The sequence below is a fragment of the Castor canadensis genome, chromosome 3 (assembly GCF_047511655.1).
Source record: "Castor canadensis chromosome 3, mCasCan1.hap1v2, whole genome shotgun sequence".
NCBI lineage: Eukaryota > Metazoa > Chordata > Mammalia > Rodentia > Castoridae > Castor > Castor canadensis.
In genome coordinates this window covers 141,575,373-141,596,524 of record NC_133388.1, presented here as the reverse complement: position 1 = coordinate 141,596,524, position 21,152 = coordinate 141,575,373, and the positions used below count along the sequence as shown (strand labels likewise).

At 34.1% G+C, this 21,152-nt stretch overlaps 1 protein-coding gene across 3 annotated transcripts in view; it reads right to left on the bottom strand.

The window, feature by feature from the left end:
* Positions 1-21,152, bottom strand: part of Zc2hc1a (zinc finger C2HC-type containing 1A) — a 44,372-nt gene that overhangs the window by 18,061 nt on the left and 5,159 nt on the right. For all 3 annotated transcript variants that reach the window (XM_074068740.1, XM_020182280.2, XM_020182282.2), the window contains exons 2-5: positions 16,021-16,097; positions 13,660-13,776; positions 2,747-2,888; positions 1,111-1,256 (exon numbers count right to left, since the gene is read on the bottom strand). In XM_074068740.1, coding sequence (XP_073924841.1) covers positions 1,111-1,256; positions 2,747-2,888; positions 13,660-13,776; positions 16,021-16,097 — 482 coding nt within the window. The remainder of the gene's footprint in view (positions 1-1,110; positions 1,257-2,746; positions 2,889-13,659; positions 13,777-16,020; positions 16,098-21,152) is intronic.

Here is a 21,152-nt window from a genome sequence, read left to right as displayed (position 1 = left end):
ATTATAATTATCAGATACGCATTACAACAAAACTAATTACATGTACTACATTTAAAGAAAAATGTGAAAATGGGAAAGCAGAAACAATAAAAATTAGGAAACTAAAAAGTTAGTCAACCTTCAGAAATTGAAACTACAGTGAAAAATTACAAATTCAGTGATAGAGGGTGAAGTGGCTATATAACACTCTTCAGTCAGGTAACGACTCTAACGGTAAATTAAGAAAAAACTAAGACTAGAAACCACATAAAATCTATAACTGTGTCCTCTAGGCTTAACTAACTAAGACAGTTCTCCACCCCCAAAAAATGAAAGCGAAAAGAAATTACACGTCACAAAAGATGACAATCCAGGGTTTTTGTTTTTGTTTTTTTGCTGGCCCCCAATTTGCCAAGTAGCCCAGGCTGCCTTCAACTATTGATCCTCCTGCCTCTAACTCTGCTACTATTGCAGATATGTGCCACCAAACCTGACTCCTGAATCCAGCTGTGATATATTATTTACAATATCTAGCCATTTCAACTTGTTCTATTTTCTTTAACTTAAATACATGCTCTGTACAACCTATCAAGAATAATTATATTGAATATAAATGTCTAAACATTTCCATAAGTGGTAGTTGCCAGACTTCATTAAAAAACAAAAACAAGTACCAATTATAGACTGGTCTGCAGGTTATGCAAAAACACATTTGATTTTCTAAATTAGCCATTTAAATTTCTTACTAAATCCCTTAGCAATAATACACCTATTTTAGTAGAAAACTATAATTTAGTTGGGCACCGGAGGCTAATGTCTGCAATCCTAGTTACTTGGGAGATTAGGAGGATCATGGTTCAAAGACAGCTCAGGCAAAATGGGGTTCACAGCTAGTTCAACCCCATCTCCAAAATAACCAGAGCAAAATGAACTAGAGGTATGACTCAAGTACAGCATGCTTTATAAGCATGGAGCCCTGAGTTCAAACCCCAGTCCCATTAAAAAAAAAAAAAACAACAAAAAAAACCAAGTTATAATTTAATGTCCTATGAAGCATATATATAAAACCATGAATCTGAAACCATTGTTTTTTCACTGATTTGTAGAAATGATTAAAATTGAGCATTTCACCTGTGCCCGTGATGTTGGTTTTACTTTGGTATCAGGAAATTTGCCCTTATTACTGATACGTGCTGCTTGCTCTTTGCAAAAATTTATATGTCTATCAGCTGCATTTTCATTGAATCTCCTCTGGCAATATGGACATTGAATATAATCTAAAGCAGATAAAAAAAGAAGCAAATTAATAACAGAATACTATCAACAGTAATTCAAGATTTATAAGTAATAACATTTGATAAACAAAAATGTTTATATCTGTCTAACATTCAACCTAACTTACCTAAACTTAGTAAAGATTTTTTTGTGTGCCATGTTAATGGTCAATTTTTAAAAATCCAATATATCAATCCTAACTTTCTCCTAGCTTTGAATCATATCTGAGAAAAATAAAGGATATATCCTCAGTACAAAAGAATAAGTAGAAGAAAAAATATTTTTGTTGCTTCTATAGTACCATATGCTTTCATTGAGGATACAAATTTTATATAGTAGCTAAACAGTAATAACACAGTAAAATACAACTTGAAATACGGGCTCATCTATACCAAAAAAAAGAAAAATGGATCACATTTACAATTCCTTTGGGAGGAAATATACCCTAGTTTAGAGTGCTAGCACAATTTTAATATGGCTAACTTGGTACATTAAGATAACAATCTCCTTAGGGTATTCTAATTACCAACGGCAAAGTGTCCATTGTGCTATTTTACGTCCATCATATCTCATCTGGTTTTGCCAGACTCTTGCTTTACTTTGGTAATAATGCAACTTTCTTAGCTACACAGTGAAGTATATCACCACACAAACTGACAGCATAATTTAGGTAACTGGTCTACATCATGTTTCCCCACTCCAATTCTATGTTTTACAAATAATACTGATCATGACTTTTTCTTCTCAAATAAGAAGATACCAAAGAACCAGGCAACAAAACTACATGAATACTACTGAATGAATGTGTCTCAATCCACTGTGAGCATGTGTGCATTATTTCCTAGATTACCACTAGTTACCATAATTTAAAAAATGAGACAAAATGTTTTATCTTCAAGCAAAGGGATTGTGATCAAAAGATAATTCCTTTTGTCTTATGTTTTATTAGACCATATTCATTAAATGGGGGGGAATGGATTCATGACAATTCTGTTTTATATAGGTATATAAAGTCCATGTATCATATACCGTCACCTTAATCTCCTTCCTTCACCTTCCCCCCCATCCCTAGTAGCCATCCCCCACTATACCTTATTTTGTAGAACTGGTTTTCATTATTAATATTTAAGTTGATATTCAAAAGGCTGTCTCAATGTATGCCCACTGTGGGTGTGCTTTACTTTGGTCTGTTCAACCCCTTCCATTACTCTCCTTTAACCCCCCACCCCCATTTTTCAATAACTTTTAATAGACATCTTATATCCTTTACCTTCACATCTCATATTATGCAGTATTACTGATGTGCCATCAAAGGATAATTTCTATGCTCTATTATAATGCACCTGGATTATAATCATCATTTTATACCAAAACATCTGAAGATTATACTTAAATTCTATTATAATAAACTGAGTTTTATAATTTAAAACATAAAAATTCTGTCATTATTATTTGTCCACATGAAGACTTCTGTTAATAATATTCCATATACCAGGATCATAAGAAGGTGGTGGAGGAGGAGGAAGCTTGCCACCCTCTTTAAGTGCCTGATCAAGGCCTTTAGCTGCTCTTATTGTGGCAATGAATTCTTCATGTTTTCTTCTCCAATTGGATGGTTTCTTTGGTGGTTCTGGCTATAAAGAAAAACCAGTATCAAAACATGATTTTAGTAAACTGAAATTAAATAAGGTAAACTAAATGCCATGCTATTTTAAATGTTCTCTTAAAAAGAATCTGTAAATGATCTCAAATTAAAAGAAAATTTTAAACAAACTTTATGCAATTGCACTGCATGCAACTTTTTAAATGCACTTCTAATGGTGACAGACACTTCTGAATTGCCTTCTACAGCCACTTATGATTCCCACTAAGTGATTATTTCTTCTTACATTTTCTACCATATCTCCAATAAAAGTTATCAAACTTTTGGACTTTTAACTGATTAAAGAAGTGGAAAATTGTCCTCTCGCTGCAGATTTAATTGGATTTTCTTTTACAAGGGTGAGATTGAACATCCTTTTCATATCACTAAGAATAATTTGTATTGTCTATTCTGTTACATGGATATATTCTTGGTCAAATTATTTGTTGGGTTGTTCTCTTTCTGTAACAATTTCCAGTAGCTATTTTGGAGGTGACTATTCTCTTTCTCCAACAATTTTTGTGTCCCAGAACTTTGCCTAAGGATCTTTTGATATGCAGAATTATTTTGAAGCTGTAGTTTAATTTACAGTCTTTTTTTTTATGGTTTCTGGATTTGTAGGCACAGTTAGGTAGGCAGGCCCAGTTTCATACCAATATAAAAATTTCCCATGTTTTCTTCAAGAATTTTCATTTTTAAAACTTTAAGTCTTGTATTCATTTAAAATTATTTTGGTCTATTTTGTGACAAAGGAATTCATTTTATTTTTTTTAACTAGTGACCAAGTGAATTTACCATCTTTTAACTCCTCTACACATACATACAGAGAACTGAGATAAGAACTGTAGACTAAACCCTTTTTGATCTGGGCCTATTTCTGAACTTTTTCTTCTATTCCATTTTTCTGACTACACCTGTGTTACTAACAGTATTTTAAATATTGAGACTTTATAACAAATTGTGGTATCGTAATCCTACCTTAGTCTCTTTCTTCAATCTGTTTCTGGTTATTCTTGTATGTATATTTTTCCATACGAACTTTATATTCAACTTGTCTCATTAAAAAAAACTATCATAGAATAACTGGAAAAATTAAACAGTAGATTTCTAACCAACTTAGGTAGCCTAAAATCTTTATTACACCAGATCCACCTATACCAGAACAGGAAATATAGTTTCATTTGAAAAGTGTCCATTTGTACTTTCCAGCAGTTTTCTTTAAAGTATTCTTTGTGGAGGTCTTATTTCTTTATTATAAAATTTATTCCCAAATATGTTCTGTGTCATTCTTTTATACAGGGCCTTTATTTTTTGTTTGTGTTTCAATTGGTATTAGTTAAATATATCAAACCTGTTTAACATTCTCAGCACTTTGTTTATAGCACTTTCTCCTGAGTTGATGCTTGAGTTTTCCAAGTATATCATATCTACTAATAACAATAAAGCTATCTTCTCTTTTCCAATCCCCATGCATCTAAATTCTTCTTCTTCTCTAATTGTATCAGTTGGTGCTTACTATACTGGCTGCAGTTTAATCTTGATCCTGACTTTGACGGACTACAGCTGGTGACCTTCCATTAAACATGATGGTGGCACACAATAAACAAAATAAACAGATTTATTTTTATCATATTATTGAAATGCTCAACTATTCTTATTATGTCTTTACTTTTTAAATCAAGAATATGTTCAGTCAATAAAGTCAAAAGATGGTTCCTTAAAAACTGAAAGGCAAGGATAATCAAGAAAAAAAAGACGAGACAAGCAAGTCTGTGTCGCCAGGAGCGGTTTGGCCAGAGACCAGTGGGTCAGCGCGCGAAAGGCAGGCAGGACGGCTGTGGGTACCCAAGACACATCATTGACTGAGGCTGTAAAGCAAGTTGCAAAACAACAACAATCACAAATATCAGAAATAGAAAAAACCAGAAAAGTTCTATTCTATTTGTTCTACTTTATGCGTCCCCTTTGATGAGACAGCTACAGAACAACATCTGAGGCACCATCTTAAGGATTGGAGACTGAGACGGACACCAAAATTGTTAAGACTGAAACTTCGTTGCATTTGAACATGGAGGGGTTTTTTTTAATTTACTTTTTTATTCTCTATTTTTCATTTTGTTTTATTTTATTTATATATATATATATTTCTTTCATTTACTTATTTTTCATTTTTATTCTTATCTTTATTCTTTTTATTTTTTATTTTCAATCCTGTCTCTCTAATGCCTGTTCAGCTTACTGTCGATTAGTACACTAACACTCCCTGTTTATACCTTTGTAACTTCCTTGATTGATTCCTTGCTTCTTTTTCTCCTACTTGTCTATTTGTTTTTCCCTTTTCTTTAACTTCTTGCTTTCCATCTCCTCTCACCCTTTCATTCTAAATCTTACCATTATTATTATTACAAGCTGGAAAATACTTAATTGCACACAGTACAGGGGCAGTAACAACACCAAGGACAATGATGGGAAGACAGAAAAAACAGGGAAACCAGTTTCCCCACAGCAAAAAATTAGTACAGGAACCAGAGGGAAATGAAGAAAACAGATACTTAGATACAGACTCCAACAAAATGAAGATAAACTATGCCAAAGAACCCAATGAAGCCCACAAGAATAATTTAAAAGAAGACATACTACAAGTACTCAATGAGAATTTTATAGAGATGATACTGGATATGGTCAACCAAAATGTACAGGAGACACTCAAGAAATTCCAAGACAACAAAAACAAAGAATTTAAAAAAGCAAAGGAAGAAATAAAGGAAACCATAGAAGCACTGTATAAACACCAAAGTGAAACAGAGAACACAATTAAGAAACAGATAAATGAACTCAGGACAAAAACAGACAACATGAAAGAGGAAACCACCCAGGATATGGATAACTTCAGAAAAAAGAACGAAACAAAACCACAAAACAAAACGGAAGGCCAATCCAGCAGAATAGAACAAACAGAAGACAGAATCTCAGAACATGAAGATGAAATGGTAATCAAAGGAAAAACCGAAGAACTATTAATTAAACAACACAAGACCTGTGAAAAGAAAATGCAAGAACTCACCGACTTCATCAAAAGACCAAACTTGAGAATCACGGGCATCGAAGAAGGAGAAGAGGTGCAAGCGAAGGGAATGCGTAATATATTCAACAAAATAATAACAAAAAATTTCCCAAATCTAGAGAAAGATATTCCCATACAGATGCAAGAGGCCTCCAGGACACCAAACAGACCAGATCAAAATAGAACTACCCCACGGCATATTATCATTAAGACAACAAGTTCAGAAACTAGGGAAAGAATATTGAAGGCTGTAAGAGAGAAAAAACAAGTAACAAACAAAGGTAAACCCATCAAAATCACAGCACACTTCTCAAAAGAAACATTAAAAGCAAGAAGAGCATGAGGTGAGATCTTCCAGGCACTGAATGAAAATAACTTCAACCCCAGGATACTCTATCTAGCAAAACTATTATTCAAAATAGATGGAGCAATAAAAGTCTTCCATGATAAGCAGAAACTAAAACAATATGTGACCACAAAGCCACCATTACAAAAGATTCTTCAAGGGATTCTGCACAAAGAAAGTGAAACCCAACTTAACCACAAAAAGACAGGCAGCACCAAACCACAGGAAAAGAAAAAGCAAGAAAGTAGAGAGTAACCTCAACTTAGGAACACACAAACAAACCTTCAAACAACTAAGAGCACTAAAGACAGGAATCACCACGTACCTATCAGTACTAACACTTAATGTTAACGGATTTAATTCACCCATCAAAAGGCACCGTTGACGAAATGCATTAAAAAGGAAGATCCAACAATTTGTTGCTTATAGGAGACCCATCTCACCAACAGAAATAAGCACAGGCTTAGGATGAAAGGTTGGAAGAAGATTTACCAAGCCAATGGCCCCCAAAAACAGGCAGGAGCAGCAACACTTATGTCTGACAAAGTAGACTTCAAACCTACTTCAAACCAAACGACATAAAGAAGGACATTCCATACTAATAAAAGGGGAAATAGACCAAAAGGAAATAATAATCATCAACCTGTATGCAACCAATTTCATCAAACATACCCTGAAAGACCTAAAAGCATATATTAATGCCAACACAGTGGTTGTGGGAGACTTTAACACCCATTATCATCAATAGATAGGTCATCCAAACAAAAAATCAATGAAGAAATCCAAGATCTAAAATATACAATAGATCAAATGGACCTACTTGATGTCTACAGAATATTTCATCCAACTTCTATACAATATACATTCTTCTCAGCAGTCCATGGAACACTCTCCAAAATAGATCATATCCTAGGGCACAACGCAAGCCTCAGCAAATATAAGAAAACAGAAATTATACCATGCATACTATCTGATCACAATGCAGTAAAAGTAGAACTCAACAACAAAAGGAAAGACAAAAAACATGCGAACAGCTGGAAACTAAAAAACTCATTACTTAAGGAACAATGGATCACTGATGAAATAAAAGAGGAAATTAAAATATTCCTGGAAGTCAATGAAAATGAAAACACAACCTACCACAACCTATGGGACACAGCAAAGGCAGTCCTGAGGAAACTTTATAGCCATGAGTGCATATATTAAAAACACTGAAAGATCCCAAATCAATGACCTAATGATACATCTCAAACTCCTAGAAAAACAAGAACAAGCAAATCCCAAAACAAATAGAAGGAGAGAAATAATAAAAATAAGAGGTGAAATCAATGAAATAGACACAGAAAAAACCATACAAAGAATTAATGAAACGAAAAGTTGGTTCTTTGAAAAAATAAACAAGATTGACAGACCCCTGGCAAACCTGACTAAAATGAGGAGAGAAAAAACCCAAATTAGTAGAATCAGAAATGCAAAAGGGGAGATAATAACAAACACCATGGAAGTCCAGGAAATCATCAGAGACTACTTTGAGAACCTATATTCAAATAAATTTGAAAATCTTAAAGAAATGGACAGATTTCTAGATGCATATGATCATCCAAAACTGAACCAAGAGGAAATTAATCACCAGAACAGATCTATAACACAAAATGAAATTGAAGCAGCAATCAAGAGTCTCCCCAAAAAGAAAAGTCCAGGACCTGATGGATTCTCTGCTGAATTCTATCAGACTTTTAAAGAAGAACTGATCCCAACCCTTCTTAAACTATTCCATGAAATACAAAGGGAAGGAAAACTGCCAAACACATTTTATGAAGCCAGTATTACACTTATCCCAAAACCAGGCAAAGACACCTCCAAAAAGGAGAACTATAGGCCAAACTCCTTAATGAACACTGATGCAAAAATCCTCAACAAAATAATGGCAAACCGAATTCAGCAACACATCAAAAAGATTATTCACCACGACCAAGTAGGCTTCATCCCAGGGACGCAGGGGTGGTTCAACATACGAAAATCAATAAATGCAATAAACCACATTAACAGAAGCAAAGACAAAAACCACTTGATCATCTCAATAGATGCAGAAAAAGCCTTTGATAAGATCCAACACCATTTCATGATAAAAGCTCCAAGAAAACTAGGAATGGAGAGAAAGTACCTCAACATTATAAAAGCTATATATGACAAACCTACAGCCAGCATTATATGTAATGGAGAAAAACTGAAACCATTCCCTCTGAAATCAGGAACCAGACAAGGATGCCCACAATCTCCACTCCTATTCAATATAGTACCGGAATTCCTAGCCAGAGCAATTAGGCAAGAAGAAGGAATAAAAGGAATACAAATAGGTAAAGAAACTGTCAAAATATCCCTATTTGCAGACGACATGATCCTATACCTTAAAGACCCAAAAACCTCAACTCAGAAGCTTCTAGACATCATCAATAGCTATAGCAAGGTAGCAGGATATAAAATCAACATAGAAAAATCATTAGCCATTTCTATACACTAACAATGAGCAAACAGAAAAAGAATGTATGAAAACAATTCTATTTACAATAGCCTCAAAAAAAATCAAATACCTAGGTGTAAACCTAACAAAGGATGTGAATGACCTCTACAAGGAAAACTATACAATTCTGAAGAAAGATACTGAGGAAGACTATAGAAAGTAGAGAGATCTCCCATGCTCATGGATTGGTAGAATCAACATAGTAAAAATGTCTATACTCCCAAAAGTAATCTACATGTTTAATGCAATTCCCATCAAAATTCCAATAACATTCATTAAAGAGATCGAAAACTCTACTGTGAAATTTATATGGAAACACAAGAGGCCACAAATAGCTAAGGCAATACTCAGTCAAAAGAACAATGCTGGAGGTATCACGATACCTGACTTCAAAGTATATTACAAAGCAATAATGATAAAAACAGCATGGTACTGGCACAAAAACAGACATGAAGACCAGTGGAACAGAATAGAGGACCCAGATATGAAGCCACACAAGTATAACCAACTTGTCTTTGACAAAGGAGCTAAAAATATACGATGGAGAAATAGCAGCCTCTTCAACAAAAACTGCTGGGAAAACTGGTTAGCAGTCTGCAAAAAACTGAAACTAGATCCATGTATATCACCCTATACTAAGATTAACTCAAAATGGATCAAGGATCTTAATATCAACTCTAAAGTTGATACAGGAAAGAGTAGGAAATACTCTGGAGTTAGTAGGTATAGGCAAGAACTTTCTCAACGAAACCCCAGCAGCACAGCAACTAAGAGATAGCTTAGATAAATGGGACCTCATAAAACTAAAAAGCTTCTGTTCATCAAAAGAAGTTGTCTCTAAACTGAAGAGAGCACCCACAGAGTGGGAGAAAATGTTTGCCAGCTACACATCAGACAAAGGACTGATAACCAGAATATATAGGGAACTTAAAAAACTAAATTCTCCCAAAACTAATGAACCAATAAAGAAATGGCAAGTGAACTAAACAGCACTTTCTCAAAAGAAGAAATTCAAATGGCCAAAAAACACATGAAAAAATGCTCACCATCTCTAGCAATAAAGGAAATGCAAATTAAAACACACTAAGATTCCACCTCACCCCTGTTAGAATAGCCATCATTAGCAACACCACAAACAACAGGTGTTGGTGATGATGCGGGAGAAAAAGGAACCCTCATACACTGTTGGTGGGAATGTAAACTAGTACAACCAGTCCGAAAAAAAATTTGGAGGCTACTTAAAACGTTAAACATTGATCTACTATTTGATCCAGCAATACCACTCTTGGGGATATACCCAAAATACTGTGACACAGGTTACTCCAGAGGCACCTGCATACCCATGTTTATTGCGGCATTATTCACAATAGCCAAGTTATGGAAACAGCCAAGATGCCCCATCACTGACAAATGGATTAAGAAAATGTGGTATCTATACACAATGGAATTTTATGCAGCCATGAAGAAGAATGAAATGTTATCATTCGCTGGTAAATGGATGGAATTGGAGAACATCATTCTGAGTGAGGTTAGCCTGGCCCAAAAGACCAAAAATCGTATGTTCTCCCTCATATGCAGACATTAGATCGAGGGCAAACACAACAAGGGGACTGGACTTTGAGCACATGATAAAAGCGAGAGCACACAGGGAGGGGTGAGGATAGCTAAGACACCTAAAAAATTAGCTAGCATTTGTTGCCCTTAACACAGAGAAACTAAAGCAGATACCTTAAAAGCAACTGAGGTCAATAGGAGGAGGAGACCAGGAACTAGAGAAAAGGTTAGATCAAAAAGAAATAACCTAGAAGGTAACACACATGCACAGGAAATTAATGTGAGTTAACTGCCTGTATAGCTATCCTTATCTCAACTAGCAAAAACCCTTGTTCCTTCCTATTATTGCTTATACTCTCTCTTCAACAAAATTAGAGATAAGGGCAAAATAGTTTCTGCTGGGCATCGAGGGGGTGGGGGGGAGGGGGGGACATAGTGGGTGGTATGGGAGGGGGTGGGGGCAGGGGTGAGGAATGACCCAAGCCTTGTATGCACATATGAATAATAAAACAATAAAAAAAAGAAAAAAAAAGACAAAAATTTACCAGAGTGAAAAATACTACATGATACAGTTCTTACATGAAAAAGAAGATATTATACAGACATTTTTTGCCAATATATTTGATAAAGATGAAATAGAACATATATTTAAAAAATCAACAAAACAGCTATCAGAAAAAAAAAAATCACAAGTATTTTGCAATGAATTTATTATTATGAAAAACCTTCTCACAAACTAAAACCTCCTGGCTTAGATGCCCTTACTAGTGAATTCTTGAACATATTTAATGAAAACAACATCAATCTTATACAAATTTTTTCAGAGAATAAAAACAAGGGAGCAACTTTCCAACTAGTTTTGTGAGAACATCAAAAGTTTGATGAAAACAGAAAATACAGATCCATTTCTCTCATGGATATAGATGCAAAAATCTTAGTTCCTCATTTTATAGCTCAGTGTCTGATCACATCAGTTATCTGCTCCACAATGAGCACTACTCATCTGGTGGCAAGGTTTGCTGCTCTTTTCTACTGCTTCTCCCCACAATATCTTTGTATCAATATGACCTAACACATTTCTTATTACTGTCCATTGAATGAGTTTTGACTTCCTGGTATGGTTTTTTGCAAGAGATTTTGGGGAAGGGGCCCAGAGTAGCCTTCTAGGCAACACAGATCAGCAGCTCTCTTCTATGTTGGAACAGATACAGACTACTTCCTGCAAATAAGACTGTCTGTGATATTATTTACCTTCCTTTTCTCTTCTCTAGAAAATGCTGCCAGCCCTGGTTCCCTCAGTTCCCACAATCACTTTAAAAAGGGATCTGGACGTTAAGCTGGGCCTCTCATCTTCAGGAGATTTCTGAGAACTTCTGTTACTGGGCCTGTTCAGTTTTCTGTTCCCTCCACTCCCTATTTCCTCCCTCTTGGCTTTTGTCCAACTTTAGCCCTGCTCATTCCAGGTCCTAGCTATCCAAGTTTGTGCTCTTTACCTCATTTCCTACGTTGGCTGTAGTTATGTTCTTTCTGACAAAGCCTCTCACCTTTCAGAAATCACCTTAAAGAAGATATACCTCACCTTTAAGCAGGCAGATTCCCAGAATCTGGGCCACAGGACCCCAGAAACCTCCTGCACCTTTTCTTATGGGTAGCTTAGCCTGGATTTCTATTGCTTTGGGCATTATACCTTGCTTTAGTTTTTCACAAACTGGAATTGGCTAGTTTGCCTCTACTCTGCTCCAATTTTATAGGACTTCCTTGATACAGGCAAATATATTTGAGAATTATACTACAACGTTAAAATCTTTTAAGATGTTGCTTTGCTAACTTGAATGTGTATGTGACTCACCCAAGGATTTTGTTAAAAGCAGAAGCTAACTTAGTATGTCTGTGCAGCAACTAAGATTCTGCATTTCTAACAAGTTCCCAGACACTGCTGATATTACTGCTCTGTAGACTACACCTGACGGAGCAAAGTGATGAACTACTTAGCATAAAGCAATGATTTTTCACTTGCTTTTCTCCTGAAGACTATTAAGTATAACCCCTTCTTCCTTAAAAAATAATAATATAACTAACATTTGAGACTGTTAAGGATAATTTCGAGCAATCTCCAGAATACCTACATAAAACAGATACTATTCTGTCACCATTGTACAGGTAAATAGAAGCATATATACATTAACTTGCCCAAAATAACATAATATGTTGCACAGCCAGCGTTGAATTCAGGTAGTTTGACTCTGTAGTCAGCTTCCATCCCTAAGAGGTTATACTGTTTCAAAGATATAGGTAGTTTATTATATATCTGGCAGACTATTGAAAAAAAACTTTTGAATATTGGTTTATGTACCTTATTCAAACTTCACTATCTTTACCATAACTATTCACAGACCATTTAAAAAAAAAAAAAAAAAGATGGGGCTGGAAGAGTGGCTTAAGTGGTGGTATACCTGCCTAGCAAGTGCCAGGCTGAGTTCAGCCTCCACTAAGGCCAAAAAGTTGCCAGTCACTGTGGTGCACAGCAGATAAATCAACAAGACAAACAAGAATAAGGCAGGAAGATCCTGAATTCAAGAACAGCCTGGGCTAAACTTTTGCAGGGCATGGTAGCTCCTGCCTATAATCTTAGCTACTTGGGAGACTGACATCAGTAGGATCACGGTTCCAAGCCAGTCTGGGCAAAAAAGTTCATAAGACCCCCATCAAAACAGAAAAAGCTGGGTGGGGCAGCACACAATGGCATCTCAGTAAGAATGGGAAGTGTAAGCAGGAGGATTGCATTCTGTGTCTACCAGGACAAAAAGGGAAACCCTATTTCAAAAACACCCAGAGCAAAAGGGCTAGAGGCATGGCTCCCCCAGAAAGTGTAATATAGATTACAAATATTGGTAATCAATCTGTCGACATAATCAATATAATCAATGTCTATTAGGCTCAGATGCCTGTGAGTAATATATAAATTTAAGATGTAGTACTACTGGCAAGAAATAGTAACAGATCAAAAGTTGTAGCTGAAGTAATTAACAAACTTAAAAAATGTGTGAAGGAATTTATCTTAATTATTTTCAATCTGTAACTAAACAATTGGCTCACTGATGTGAAAACTTCAATGTACAAAACCTTGATGAAGTTTCAGACAGCACTTTGGGCTCCCCTTTGCAATTTAAAATTTAAATTAAAATAAAATTTTTTAATTTATTCTTTAATGTTAGCATAACAGGTAATTGTAACTTTTCAATACATGTAAGGTTCTTTTTAAAAAGTTAAATAGTTACCCTAGGTTTTAGAGGTTTTACTGTTGGAATATCAGTTCCTTCAGCTCTCTGTCTGCTTGAATCAAAAGTCTTTCGTTTTTTAGTGGCAGTTTTCTGACAAATAGGTCCGTGTTTTTTCTGTTAAGATAAAGAAATACAACAGGTTATTTTCTTTTCATCCGAAGGGGAGACTGTATAACTTTAAATATCCAAACTCAAATTAAAAACCAAAAGATAAAATAAATAATAAGGTACATATTGCCTTAGATACAATTAAGTTTTAAAATTTATATATAATGCATGCTGTAAGTTATCTTTCCCAAAACAAGAAATTAGAGAAATACTCTTCCCAAATTTTATTGAGAATTATTTAATACCCTTCTCCTAGTTTTCACATTGCTAAAAGTAAGAAAAAATAATGTAACCAAGGCAAAACTACTTAAGTGAAAAAGTCTTCACTAGCTGGGCACTGGTGGCTTATGACTGTAATCCTAGCTACTCAGGATCACAGTTCAAAGCCAGCCAGGGCTAACAGTTCAAGAGACCCTATCTCAAAAAAAACCCTTCACAAAAGTAGGGCTGATGGAGTGGCTCAAGGTGAAGGCCCTGTGTTCAAGCCCCAGTACTGCAAACAAACAAACAAACAAACAAACAAAAAGTCTTCACTAAATAACACAGGTACTAGAAAAAGGATGTAAATGGAGAAGAATGCATTAGTCTTAGGGCTACAAAAGTTATGTAACAGGCTTAATATGGATTACTAAAGGTAAAATAATCATAGCAGGCTAATATAATGTTAATGCAAAATAGGACAAAGTGGTAAGACTTTTGTTCTTCCTCCACAATTATTCCTTTCCTCTTTCTAGAGCTCAAACTTTCTACCTTTGTTTTATTTAAGATTTAGAGCTATTTAATGTTCCATTCCTATAGGTTTTTAAATTTGGTATTTGGCAACTCATTCATTCATTCATCTTAAGGACAAAATAGTTAACATTTCCTAATTGATTTTCCAATTAAACTAGATAAAAAATTCTCCCTCTATTATACAGCATATTAACTGATTATGTCCACTAAATACACCATTTTCTTTTATATTCTAGTATGTGTTAAAGGTGCTGGAACTGTGAAACTTCATCTGTGAAAAAAAGGAAACCTCAGAACTGTCCTATTTTATGTCATAAACTTTGTATGCTTTCAGTATACAACTACTAGTCAGCTGTCTTATACACTTTTTTCAGTTTCATTTCCACAAATAAGCACTATAATTATAGCTATTAGAATAAAATCTTAATAAAAATGAGGCTAGTATGTGACTTTCTAGTACTACCATGTGGATCTGTAAACATGAATTTAGTTGTATATGTCAAGTGTATGGGGTACTTATTTCCAAACTGATTATACAAATTGTTGTTTTTATAGCAACATCACTTAACTAAACACTAGATAATTAAATGAGGGGGAAAGAAGCATCTTTTGCCTGTGAAAACTCAGCTTACTGGTTTGAAAATGCTTTGAAAAATAGGCAATAAGAAAAAAAAAACATGAAATGTGTGGAAGATATTTCTAAAGTATCACAAAAAAGCCAGCATTATACAGAAGGTTCCTGCAGTAAGAACATTTTGGATTAATTCATTACTTTAAAAGAGAAACTGAAGATAGTACGAATACACACAGTACATAGTGCCAAAACTCTGCAGATCTGTATTTTAAAAACATTTATCAATAAATTATATTAAGAAATTTATCTCAATAAATTCATGAATGTACTAATAAATAAATAAATGTATCTTTGTATTTGAAGTTAAAATAGTCAAGGTACCTGGGCATAATTTTTATTATTTCCTATTTAGCTGGCTCATTTTTATTCAAATTGATTAAAAGTGCTTATATTTGTATAAAAGTATCTAAAGAATTAATAATATATTTTAGTTGCCCTTATAAGTTGAAAAAGAAATCTTTTTCTTTAGACTATTTCAAACACAAATTGAAAGAACATAGTAATAAACTCTCATTTGCTTATCATCTTGCTGAACAACGACGAGCATTTTAATGATTATATTTAATCTTTCCCTGCTTTTTTTCCCTGGATTATTTTAAAACAAATCCCACACATTATATCATTTTGTGTATGCAAATCACATTATGTTTTGCTTTGTTTTTATGTGTTTGCTTCTTGTGATATTCCCTCAAAGCCAAATTTTGAAGAGAGCACTCAGGAAGAATGACACAAATGGAACTGAGACTCCTGAACAAGAATACTATCCAGTATCTCTTCAAAAATTATTCCACATAAATTCTTCCCATGAGAGCTGTCCCAAAGTACTAAATAAGTAAAGATCTGTTAAGTTCCAAAGGGAAAAGATACAGAATCAGTCTACTCACTAATGCTACTGGAAAGAACGTTCTTCCACAAATCTTGCAAGGCAACAATTCTCCAACTTGGACAACACTTCCATTTTCTAGAACAGAAAAGAATAATTTCTATAGCTCAAATTGTGAACATCAAATTTTAATATTTCCTTTGTTTCATAATAAATTGCCAGTTCTTATGAAAAATGTCTTATTTCACTTTGAAACAAGCAAAATTATCAACAAAAATGGTACAAGTTTTTGACTTTTCAGTGATCAAAATGGCCACGGTAAATATGAAAACTGATATTGTTGGAACTATCTAGTTTTCATGTAATTATTTAACCAAACTAGTTTCTCATATCTTAACTTATAGGCTAACTCTATTATAAGTCACTAAAATTTAGAAATCAAATTTATCTTATTGATAATAGCTCTAAAACAGGAAGAATTATCATTGGTGATCTGCCAAGTGAGTTGCTGAGATGATCTAGGGAGTGTAGGAAAAAAAGAATTCTCATTCTGTTTATTACCAGACAACCAGATAATATATAACATAAGTATATAAGGATTAGGGAACCTAGTTTTACCAACTGCATGCATTACATGAACTCTTCACTATTTTAGACATATAATACTTTTGTTGAGATTCATAGAAGCAATAAATTGAGCTATTCAATTAAAACTAATGTGTCTACCATGTAACTCAATGTAATAAATTTTATTACTAAAATGATTTTTTTTAAAAAAACATATTCCTTGGGACTCAACATAACTGAGTCAATTTGTCATTTACTTATTAGTTATGTATGAAACCTAAATTTATTTTCACACCTGTAATTTTCCAAAAAGTGCTTTGTAAGCCTGTAATATTTTCCCCTTACTTTCAATATTTTACTGATTGCTAAAATTCTTTTTTATGAAACACAAACAGAAAAATATTTTGCTTTAGAAATAACATAAACTCATGAAAAACTGTACACTTAGACTACATAAAATACATTTTATGGCATTTGGTGAGTTCACAGAAAACTACGTGAACCAAAATAAACAATGATGAGAATACATTCAAATACAGTAACAGAAGAACTTTTTTGTTCTCCTATTTTTCTAGTACTCCACGGCCCTGTTTCACTGGTGAATAGTGCTTATTTGTCATCTCAGATAGAGGCAATGTCAGCACAGTGGAGTTCAACAGTGAACCATACAATAGCAAAGCTCTGTCTGATCTGTCCTTCTCTAATACCAGGTAGCAGGTTACTTAAGGGGAACAATCTCATTAATGGATCACATAACTCCTCTAACAATCCAAAAAGCTGGATACTGATAGGTGGAATCCACTAGGTTCATTAAGACTTGCTAAATTGATGGTCAAAGTGGACATCACACGCCAAATAATCTATTAAGCTTCCTTATAGTTTTCGTGTATTTCTTTAAATACTAAGCAATGATTTAAAATTCATCAATATACAATGTTTAAAGGAATCATACACCTTATTGTTTAAAAGTACATTTCGGGATGTACTTATTAAATAGATGACAAAGCAATATCTTATAAAAATTAACTACTGAGGCTGCAGCTATTGAGGTGTAGTTCAGTAGTAGAGTGCATTTAACATATGTGAGGTCCTGGGATCAATCCACAGCACTAAAATTAAATAAATGACTACCGGTAAAAATCAATTTCACACACTGAAATAATCTGAGTGACTATGTGAGTATCTATTAATTACAAGCATGTAACAAGTAATAGTAATACAAGGGTGGAGTATACTGCTCTTATAAAACTAACATAATCTACTTGATTTACTTACTTGATATATCTCAGAATCAAAACCCTTATTACATGAAAGCTTCCAAGTTAGCAGCAATCAGAATATTAATATATAATAAAATCTAATTCTTGGAATTAATTTCCACAAGACATCAAGTATGTTTAAAATATTGTTAAAGGAAAAAGAAAAATCATTGTCACTAAAAGACATAAATAAGAATGTATTTTAAAGCAATAATTTTAAACTAGGCATGGTGACATGCTTCTATAATCCCAGGATTCTGCAGGCTGAGGCAGGAGGATCAAGAGTTCTAGGCTACATAGCAAGGAAAAAAAAGCAGCAATCATCTCAATAAAAAGAAAAATCTTTGTGAAGAGTTATTACTTCATTTAAAATGAACACAAACACAAATTTCTAATTTCTTTTTGTATTGTCTGGTCATAGAGCATAGCCCTATAGTTCACAAAATGCAACTTGTCAATGTTTACTTGAGTTGCTATCAAGACCTACTGAAAAAAACCTAAACAAAGAGTCCTGATGAATAGCTTAGGTCTTACAGTCAAAGCCACATTTTTTTCTAATGGTATTCATAAAAAGACAATGATAGGGTAGTAGAAAAAACACTAGAATCTGTTTTATATTATCTAACCTCAAGTCTCAGAATTGTCACTGAGAAGTATGAGTTCTGAGGTAAGGAATCTAACCTTTTTAAGGTTCTGATTCCACTTGTTTAAAACATGTTAGTTATTCTAAATGACGTATGTGGCCCCCTTCTATCTGTAATATACTAGAATTTAATAAAATCCACCTTACATTAGCAAGAAATGTACATGGATGACAAGGTACCTTTCTTACTGGTGTTACAGTGTTTTAAAAAGTTTCTCATATATAAGAATGATTAAAGCAATGTGGATTGGTGAACTGAATGCTTCGGAAGTACACAGTATGTACTATGTTGATGAAAACACTTCCACATGTCATACAAAGAACTGAGAATCTATAAGGATTCATAGCAAAAAACACTATATGTCTGGTATCTCTCCTCTTGTTGGAAGTCTTCACCACATGACCTAGAAGGAAATGACTAATCATATGTGTAAATTCAGTTTAACATCTATTACATGAGGATGATATCCACTCATTTAATAATGAAAGACAGGACTATAAAATAGGTACAGTGTGGGTGGGTGGTATTTATAGGAGGGGGGAGGGTGAATGAAGGAGATAAAGCAAGGGAATATAGTTGATGAACTTCATATGCATATATGAAATAGAACAATGAAACCTCTTGCAATTGCTTTAAGTGAGCAGACAGCAAACACTGCTGAAAGAAGAGTTAAACTATGGACAAACCAATCAATAAAGTGCTTTAATATTCTAGAACTCTCAAGAAGCCAGACTGCCCTTACCAAATTTATCTAGCACATACTGTTGACTAGTAAAAGTTGCTAATATTTAGTGACTTCAAAATCTGAATAAGGCCTGATATATTTTTATGTAATACAGTAAAGGTAATGTGAAAGAATCTGCTATTATCTAAGACAGTTTTAACACTCTAAAATGTATACTATACTTATGAAATACAACATTCTCCAAAGGAAAAAAATCTTGGAAAACAAGAACAGCTCTGATACCTGGTATATCAAGTATCTGCTCACTGCTAGTTAGTCTTACATTCTACCACAGCTCACTTGAATTCAACCTTTGACACTCAACAAAACTCGTCTTTGAAGCATACATCATTATACCATTTCTTTCCAAGATCTTTTACAAAACCTACCAAGCTTTCTGAACAACAAGCTCCAGATCTCACATTTTCCTTTTTTGGCTAATTTTACATTCCTTCCACATTCACCCTTAACATATTTCAACACTCAACCTTCACCCTTCACTCTACCTGCACTCTAGTTCAGCAAAAACAATTCCAGCCAAAACAACTGAGAAAAAGTCCACCTCTGGACTCTTAGAATACTTAAGTTGCCTCTCTATAGACTTCTACTTGTCTCTCAATGTGACTTGCATTTTCTTAATACAAGAATTCCCATCACTCATCTGTGGTTTTGTTTCATTTACCCATAATCAACTATAATCCAAAAATATAAATATTTGTCTTGACTCTTTTAAGAGACCACATTCTCATAACTCTTATTACAATGATTATAACTATTATATAATTGTTGTTGTTAGTCTCTTACTGTGCCTGATTTATAAATTAAACTTTATTTTAGGTATTTACATACACAGAAAAACACAGCACATAGAGGGTTCAATACTGTCTATGGTTTCAGGTCTTAGAATGTATCCCCCACAGACACAGGGACACAACCATAAGACCACTTCTTAGTACTTTCTTTCCTATCTAGTGTTTGTTTATGATGACAGTTTGTTTTCACTACTTTCACTGATCATCCTCAAATACGATGGTTTGTTTTCACTACTTTCACTGATCATCCTCAAATCCTTTTTTTTTGTAATGTGTCTAGAAAATGCTAGATTAAATGGGTTCTCTCAGAGAAGAACTTCCTATCTTAAAAAAAAAAAATGTATGCTGTTACCACAGACTTAATTCTTCAGGAATCTTTCTACTCCCAAGAGACCTTTAGGACAAATGTCCTAAGTAGCATTATTTTTAAAATACTGGTGTTTTCTCTGCTTAGTCCCTCCTTACCTTCTCCTTCACTCCCTATCTGAATTGTAGGCAGACTTACTAAGGCTTAACCACTATATTAAAATAGGTCCATTATTGATTCAACAAGAATTAAGAGAACTGTTGTAGGAGACAGTGATCCAGAAATGACACAACAAAGAACCTGATATTGTATGGAGCTTCTGCTCTTCTAATTGGCAGAGGGGAGTAACCAAAAGCAAATATATAAAATGTCAGGTGGTAATACACACAATGAAGAAAGAAGACCATAAGAGAAAATACTGTCATAATGCTATCTTTTTGGAAAGTGGAAATGATCAGTGAAAACTTCTTAAATACAAAGACATTATGATTTTTCAGAAATGGAGGTAAAAGTCAGGTGCCAGTTTCTCATGCTTGTAAATTAGCTACTTGGGAGGCCGAAATCAGGAGCATCATGTTTTGAGGCTGACCCAGGCAAATAGTTCCCAAGATTCCATCTAGCAAAATGGACTGGAGGTGTGACTCTTACTGCAGAATGCCTGCTATGTAAGCACAATGTCCTGAGTTCAAACCCCAGCAGTTCCACCAAAAAGAAAAAGAAATAAAGAAAACAAATGGGAGTAACTGCTCACTATTAATCTACTAATGATCAAATTGGAAGCCCTCTTTTGCATCCTGACCCTACTGGACCTTTCATAGCATAAGGCACTATTGATAAATTCTTTCAACCTTCAAAGTCCTTTCTTGACTTCTATGATATT